This window comes from Pithys albifrons, chromosome 10 (genome assembly GCF_047495875.1).
Source record: "Pithys albifrons albifrons isolate INPA30051 chromosome 10, PitAlb_v1, whole genome shotgun sequence".
In the NCBI taxonomy this organism is placed as follows: domain Eukaryota; kingdom Metazoa; phylum Chordata; class Aves; order Passeriformes; family Thamnophilidae; genus Pithys; species Pithys albifrons.
The window spans coordinates 1,767,223-1,775,594 of record NC_092467.1 but is presented as its reverse complement, the minus strand read 5'-3'; the positions used below and the strand labels follow the sequence as shown (position 1 = coordinate 1,775,594).

Below are 8,372 nucleotides of genomic sequence, written 5' to 3'. Positions count from 1 at the left end.
TCACTATTAAGTTCAGGTAAACCTGTCTTCTGCAGTCCAGATACTTCTGCCACAAGAGCAGGTAGTGTAATTCTGTTACACCTGCCATCCCTTGAGATTCCTGAAACTTTCATGAGCCAGTTTCCATGTGCCCACTGCAGCAGGGCTCAACTAGCTCTTTTTGAGCTGCATAGTCAACCCAGAGAGAGAAAATGAATCAAAAATTAATGGAGTAGGCGGGAAATTCTATGAGATATTAGCTGATTTTTCCGTTAGAAGTCTGTCCTAAATTGTCTCTATCTTTTCCCTCTTGGACAGTGTTCCATGCCATGGGAAAGCTCATGTCCAACAGCAGCTCCATCAGCCATTTCCTCCTCCTGCCATTGGCAGACACGTGGCAGCTGCAGCTCCTGCACTTGTGGCTCTTCCTGGGCATCTCCCTGGCTGCCCTCCTGGGCAACGGCCTCATCATCAGCGCCGTAGCCTGCGACCACCACCTGCACACCCCCATGCACTTCTTCCTGCTCAACCTGTCCCTCACAGACCTGGGCTGCATCTGCACCACTGTCCCCAAAGCCATGCACAACTCCCTCTGGGACACCACAACCATCTCCTACATGGGATGTGCTGCACAGGTCTTTTTCTTTGTCTTCTTCATCACAACAGAGTTTTCCCTCCTCACCGTCATGTGCTACGACCGCTACGTTGCCATCTGCAAACCCCTGCACTACGGGACCCTCCTGGGCAGCAGAGCTTGTGCCCACATGGCAGCAGCTGCCTGGGCCAGTGGCTTTCTCAATGCTCTGCTGCACACAGTCAATACATTTTCCCTGCCCCTGTGCCAGGGCAATGCCCTGGGCCAGTTCTTCTGTGAAATCCCTCAGATCCTCAAGCTCTCCTGCTCACACTCGAAACTCAGGGAACTTGGGCTTATTGTGCTTAGTGTCTGTTTAGCTTTTGGTTGTTTCATTTTCATAGTTTTCTCCTATGTGCAGATCTTCAGGGCTGTGCTGAGGATCCCCTCTGAGCAGGGACGGCACAAAGCCTTTTCCACGTGCCTCCCTCACCTGGCCGTGGTCTCCCTGTTTGTCAGCACTGATGTGTTTGCCTACCTGAAACCCCCCTCCATCTCTTCCCCATCCCTGGATGTGGTGGTGTCAGTTCTGTACTCAGTTGTTCCTCCAACACTGAACCCCCTCATCTACAGCCTGAGGAACCAGGAACTCAAGGGTGCTGTGCAGAATTTGATTACTGGATGGTCTCGAGAAGCTTCAAACTTCCAGTTGTCTTCTGCATAGCATTTAGAATGGAACTCCTGACAGGCCCATCCTTCCTTCTCAGGTTTTGGCGGAGGTCATTTGGTTCACCTTGTCACAATATTGTGCACACTGAAATTTGATAATAAATTCCCTTCCAATCTTTTGTTGTCTCCCTACTGATTTTGACCCACAGACTGTCTAAAGAATTAAACAAAAGAAATTACTCAGTTGTAACTATTTTGATTCTTTTTCACAGAGGTTCTTAAAGGGCACTGCAGGACAGTGCATGTTGGCAGAGGGGAGGGGGAAAAGCGTCCAGCACAGCAGCACTGCCAGTGAGCAGCAGTGCTTGGTCTTTTCAGAGCTGCTGTTTCTACTTCCACACTATTGCTATTGCTGTAAGGCCTGAGTACTCTGACAAGTTGGTCACATCTTGCTGCGTGTCCATCCTGAGATCACAGGCAGGGACAGGCCATGGGGACAGCTGGGACACAGCTGGGCTGCACAACAGCAGCTCCATCAGGAAAGGGCATCTCCTGAGGGCAGGGCAGGAAGGCTTTGGGCTTCTTGCAAATCAGTCTCAGGAACATGCTCAAGGAATAGACTCTAAAGACATTCCTTGTTTGGCTTGTTCTCCAGGGGCTCAGTGGGATGAGATCAGGGTCCCAGCGTGGCCTTCCAAGGCCTCAGGTCTGGTTCAGGTTTTGCTTGTTGGTGGCCAGAGCCCATGTAAATGGTGAATGGTTTCTGATTTACCTTTCTGGGGCTCTACAGCTTCTCACAGGGCTGATGGCAGGTGAATGTTTTATTAAGAGACTTGGGAACTGCCATGAAAACACAGGGGATATGCCAGCAGGTGCCAGGCAGTCAGCAGTGAACAGAGTCCAGTGAGCCCAGGCATGTTCAGGGTGTAGTCACCCAGAGATAATATTCTAGATCTGAGTGTGAACTGACAAACAACAGCTATGCAAACTCACGAGACACAGCAGGTACAGGGAAACAAGTCTTGTAAGTGATTCATTTATTCTTCTTGGACAATCATAGGAGAGACCCAGCATAGCCCCCAGACCCATCTCCCAGCACTGGAACAAGGCAGGGCCCCTCTGAGCACTCTCCATGGCCACACAAGAGCTTGTGTGGCAGGGGGTCAGTGGCAGGGACCACCATTAGCTGGCACTGCCTCCCAGCCTGACCAGCACAGCCCAACAGAGTCCTCCCATGGCCCCTGCCAGAGGAGCCCCAGGGCTAATTCTCTCCTGCTGTCCTGGGGAGTGGGGCTGGCCCTGGGGCTGTAGGAGCTGCCTGGGCTGAAGATATCCTGAGCTTTCCAGACACAGAGTCCCTGTCCCTGACCTCCATTCCCTTCATTTCTTTCTGCAGGGCCAGACATGATTGTGCTGCTCTTCTGGGATGGAGAAGGGACAGGGAGATGGGGGGACCAGGGAGGGGCTGGACTGGGCCATGCCAGGGAGATGAAACCCCAGTGTTGAGCTGAAGTGTGTGAGTGTGCAGGGTGGGGGCTCTGCAGGGCTGAGGTGCCTCCAGCCCCAGGCAGTGGCAGCAGGAGCCCAGGGAGACACTGCACCTGCTGCCAGGAACTGTCTGTGTGTGTGCAAGGGAAGGACTTGTGGCTCTGAACAGCCCTGGGGGTGTGAGCAGGGCATGAGCTCAGCTCAGGTGTGGGCACCTGCCAGAGCCCTGACATTTCTGGGTGTGACTGCCAGGAACAACCTCCCTGTCCCAGGGACTTTTATCTCACCAGCCTTGAGCATGCCCATTGCAAATATCCCTGTCTCCACCATCCCTTTCCTCTGCCTTTATGTCCCTTTCTTCCCACACCAGGAAACAGCCTGGGGGAATCTCCGCTGTGCAGTCAGAGAGGCTCTGTGAGCAGGAGTGACAGTGTTCTCCAGAAGGTGCATTTGTCCCCTTTGACCTGGCCCAGAGCTCAGGACTGTGAAAACATTCCCAGGCACACACAGCTTGGAGAGATCTTTGAAGGCAAAAATTGGGAGAGCTAGAACAGAAGAGGCAAAATTAGGGATACGAAACCATCCCAAAGAAGTTCAGTAGCTCCTCTGAGCAATGTTTCTTGCATTCAAAACACTGGTAGGAAATGTACTCTGATAAATAGCGGAACAAATATTTTCACATAAAGAGTGAGTGAATCAGACTAATAGAACAAGTGTCTGGTGTTGTCAGTATAAAGAAAACTATGAAAAAAATCTTGAAATTAAAAATAAACAGCACATCATAATGATAGGCAAGGAAGTCTTCAACAATTACCAGGATTTCTTGTCTGCAGAGGTTTCAACTACCTCCTAAAACCTGCACTCCTGGCTTCAGGCCATGATTTCCCAGAGCAGTCACAGAGTTGGCCACTGCCCCAGAGATGCCCCAGGGCAGCTCAAGGACCCAAGTGTGAAAAGTCCCCCAGAGTGTCTGTGAGCCCTTCTGGAGCAGGAGCTGCTGGGCAGGAAGGACCAGCTGGGGAGGGGCAGGGAATCCCCCCCTGCAGCACTGCTGGCCAGGCTGAGGAGGGTCCTCTCCAGCACAGCAGAACATCCTGTCCCCTTGGGGGCTGGGCTGTCAGGTGTGTTCCCAGGAACCCACTGGCCAAGCTGGGCAGGCAGATGCTCAGGGATCATGAAGGGCATCACAAAGCTGAGCCCATCCAGCTGAAGGATTTGGGGAGGTCAGGAGGAACTGGGACAAAAGGGATGGGATATTTGGGGGAGGGAAGTGGGGCTTGGCCAACAGAGAGGAAAGATTTTGGTGAGATAAAACCAAGTTCAGGTAATGCTGAGGATGTTGAAACACTGACTGTGCAAACACTTCTGATGGACCTTTACCTATAATTTGTGTACCATTGCAACTTCTGTGAGGATAACTTGATACTCCTCATTTCACTCCCAGCAATCTTCTCTCAGGAACCAAAGGGACACTGGGACTGCAGAAACTCATGGAATAAAGAGGTCACTGTGACAATTTAGGTCCTTATGTAGCCAAAGGAACCCTGGGACACTGTGGAATGCCTTGGAACTAAGGGACCATTCTGACACTTGGGAACCTCATGGAATCAACGTTCCATTGTGACCCTGCAGGACCTCATGGACTCCAAGGAACCCTGGGACACTGCATAAATTCACGGAATCAAGGGGCCATGATGACACCGCAGGGTCTCATGGATTCAAAGGAATCCTGGAATATTTAGGAATCTGATGTAATCATCATGCAACTGTAACACTGCAGAAACTCATGGAACCCAGGGGCAATTTTGACCTTTCAGGGCCTCATGGAACAAAAGGGACCCTGAGACACTGTGGAAACTCATGGAAACAAGGGGCCATTGGGACACTGCAGGGCCTGAAGGAACCAAAGGTATCCTGGGACACTGCAGAGCTCACAGAACCAAAGGGTTCATTGTGACTTGTGGGGCCTCTTGGAACCAAAGAAGCCCTGAGACAATTTTTAACTTCCTAGAATCAAGAGATCATTGTCACACTGTGGAACCTCAGGGAACCAGGATGTCACCTGGACACTGCAGGGCCTCATGGAACCAAAGGAATCGTGGGACACTAAGGAACATTATGGAAATATTTTGGGTCTGGCCGAGGTGGAGCTCATTTCCCTGCAGCAGTTTTGCACTGGGATGTGGAAAGGTGCTGAGAACACACCAATGTTTTGGCTACTGCTGAGCAGAGCTGGCACAGCCCCAGCACTGCAACATTCCTTCCCCAGGTGAGGACAAGATCTTGGGAAGGGACAGAGCCAGGCCAGCTGAGCCAGAGTGACCAGAGGAATATTCCAGACCATGGGATGTCACCTCAGATATAAAAGCTGAGGAAAGGAGGAGGAAGGGGTGACATTCATTGTTTATAATATTTTCCTGCTGAGCAGCTGCTCCGTGTGCTGAAGCCTGGCTTGCTGGGACATGGCCAGACACCACTGCTGATGGGAAGTAGAGAATAAATCTTGTCATTTTCCTCTTAGTTTGTGTGCAAACTTTGGCTTTTGATTTAGTAAAGTGCCTTATCCCAACCCACCAGTCATTTTCCACCTTATTCTCTCTCCCCTGTCCATCTGGGAAGGGCAGTGATAGAGCGGCTTGATGGGCAGCCTCTAATTCTCCCCATTCTCATTTTGCTTTTCTTAAAGATGGGCTTGTCATCTGCCTTTTCCAAGGACCCCAGAACCTCTCAGATTGCTCTGGCCCTTTTGAGAGCACAGCCCAGAATCCCAGACAAGGGTGATGCAGCAGTTCAGGAGCACTTGCAATGAACTGTCCAAGACCACTGAGATGAATCTCACCGGGCCAGTGGAGTTTGTTCCTGGAGTCACTCACAGAAATGTCAAGGTACAGCAAAGCATCCACCTCTGAACTGGGATTGTGGGATTCTCATGCACCCAGGGGTGATCAGAGAGCCTTTCCCTTTTACACCCATGGGGAGATCATTGCAGGAGTCACAGTCTCTCCCTGGGCTCTCACTGCCACTGCTGGGGGCTGGAGCCACCTCAGCCCTGTGGGGTGTCACCTGCTCTGCCCCTCTCTGAGATGCCCCACAGCCTGAGGGATGGACACAGGGGGAGCTCTGTGCTCAGAAGCACATCCCAGTGCTGCATCCTGGGGGTTTTCCAGGGGATGTGGGGCCCAGAGTGAAGTGACCTCGAGACACTGTGTGTCCCACAGCCCTTCCCAGCACCTCCAGGATTAGCTGATGGTCTTTGTGTTCTCTTGGGTTCATCTCCCACACACACTGTGCATGCTGAAGTCTCCTCTGCACAATTGCAGCATGGCCTTGTGAGCTGCTCATTTGGTGTCCTCATGGAGGGACAAACAACCTGTCAGTGGTGGGTGAGAAGCCAGGGCTGGGAATGGTGTTTGCAGGGGGTGATCTGTGACAATTGCTCTGGGGCCCCATGCCCAGGGTGTCCAGGAAACAAAGACTAAGCCCAGACCCTGCTCTGCTGGTCCTTCAGGTGTGTCCCTGGAGGCCTGGCTGTGGAAGGGACACTGCTGTGCCCTCTCCTGCTCTCACACACTTTGGCTCTTCACTTTGCTTTTCTGCAACAGGACAGTTTCCTGGCTCTTGACAGCCTATGAGAAGACACCAGTTCCTTATAGCCCCAGGGCTTGTCACCTCCTCACCCACTCCATAGAGCTGTGGAGGTGTCCTACTGCTCTCCTGCACTCCCCATTCCACACCCCACATCACTCTGCTCCAGGAGCATCCTGTGAGGAACCAGAGATGGGTGGCAGGGCTTGGCTGTCCTGCTTGGCAAAGTCCATCAGGCACTTTCACAGCCACATTCCACAGTCCATTTTCCACCTTTTTTAGAGGTTTTTTCAGTTTTCAAATCTTCAGTTCAGGAATTCACTGCCAGAGTGCTCATTAACATTCAAAACATCCTAACAAGACAAGTCTCTGGGAATACTTTAATATTAAGTCTTCAATTCTTTTGTGTTTCATTCGACAGATACCAGAAGTGTATTCAAAGTGAGTGTACTACAGTGACAAAAAAATGAAGAAATATAACTTTTTGTCCCATATCTTTTTTTTTCCCCTGTTTATACACTGAGAGCAGCAAACCCTAATTGATATTGTCCCTGAGTACCTGAGATGGTCTCCTTGTCTGCTCTGTGATGGCATCTTAACACGACAAGCCCCTGGGAATAATTAACTTTTAAATTTTCAAATCTTCTGTGGTCAATTACACAGATCTCAGAAATGCATTCAAAGTGAATATCTTATACTATTAAAAAAACACAAGTGAAAATATGTCTTTTTGTGGCCTGTTTATTTTTGCCTCTTTATACATTATTCCTTATTGATATTGATCCTGAGCATCTCCCAATTCAGTGTGAATAGATATGAAAATCAAGACCCTTTTTGTCTCACAATCAATCAGACTTTATCCCTAATCCCCACCTCAACCTTTCCCTCATCACACCCCTGGCACTCAAAGCAGCCTTGTGAAATCTGAGCTTCCCCTACTAAAGGCTGGACCTGCAGGTTTCAGCTCCTTGGCACCAACTCCCACCTGCTTTACTGGAGAAAGAGCTGCAGGAGACACACAGGGATGTTCATTTATTGTCAGCAAACAAAACCAAAGGAAGGCACAGCTCAATAAAAAGTAAAAGTCCTTCCTCTGCTGCATATTAACTCTACATTGCATCCCCTGAAGTCCACTTGCCACAAAGGGTAGCCTTAGATCAATGACAAACACTTTCTGTGACAAGCCCAGATCCCAAGGTCCCCACAAACATTCCCTGTCCCCAATTCTGCCCATATTTGCTCTTCACACACAGAAAGTCGAACTCGGAGGTCACAAGATCCCATGGTGCATAGAGGGAAGGAAAAGAGAAAGTGAATGAAATTATCTATTGTACAGAGCTAAATAAGCACTTACCCCAATATTCTGGGGCCACAGGAACTTTATCAAACACTCTCTGCAACATCTGTTCACTGGGGAAAAATCTGTCTGGATGGCCAAGCCCAAGGTGTGGTGGGGAATGGAGTTACACCCAGGGGTGTTCCCAGGGATCAGTATTGGGGTCAGCTCAGTTAAACACCTTTATCAATGATCTGGATGAGGGGATTAAATACACCCTGAGTCAGTTTGCAGATGACACCAGGCTGGAGATCAGAAAGAGCAGGAAGGGCAGGAAGGCTCTGATTTCTTGAGCAGTTTTTCGAATTTTGTCTCACTTCTTGAGGTTCATGGACTTCTCTCCAAATACACAGTGGGGCTCATTAAAACACAGAAAAACAATTTCTTTATCTTTCTTTAATTGTCTTCAAGTCTTCAAGACTTGTACTAATTGGAGTTGTTTTGTAGTTTTGCTAAGGAGGAAATTTCAAAGTGGATGTCACAAAAAAATATTTTTTTTAATGAAAGAGAATGATTTACACAGAGAGTTGAGCTGTAAGAGGGTCAGGGTACAAAGGATTTGGATACAAAAGAGTTAAAACAGTAGTAGTTCTTTATCATTGATAAGTTTAACAGTTATCAAGTGAATTGACACCATTTGCTACAATTTTAACAGTGACTCAGTTACAGATTCACAACAACAACATTCACACCACACTCAATTCACACACACAGACAGAGGCAGACATGTGTGGACACATC

The 8,372-nt window shown here is 49.4% G+C and overlaps 1 protein-coding gene across 1 annotated transcript; it reads left to right on the top strand.

The window, feature by feature from the left end:
• Positions 1 to 320: 320 nt before the first annotated feature.
• On the top strand, positions 321 to 1,277 carry LOC139676560 (olfactory receptor 14C36-like). Its single transcript, XM_071565645.1, has one exon. The coding sequence runs from the start codon at positions 321 to 323 to the stop codon at positions 1,275 to 1,277; it is 957 nt and encodes a 318-aa protein (XP_071421746.1).
• The last annotated feature ends 7,095 nt before the right edge of the window (positions 1,278 to 8,372 follow it).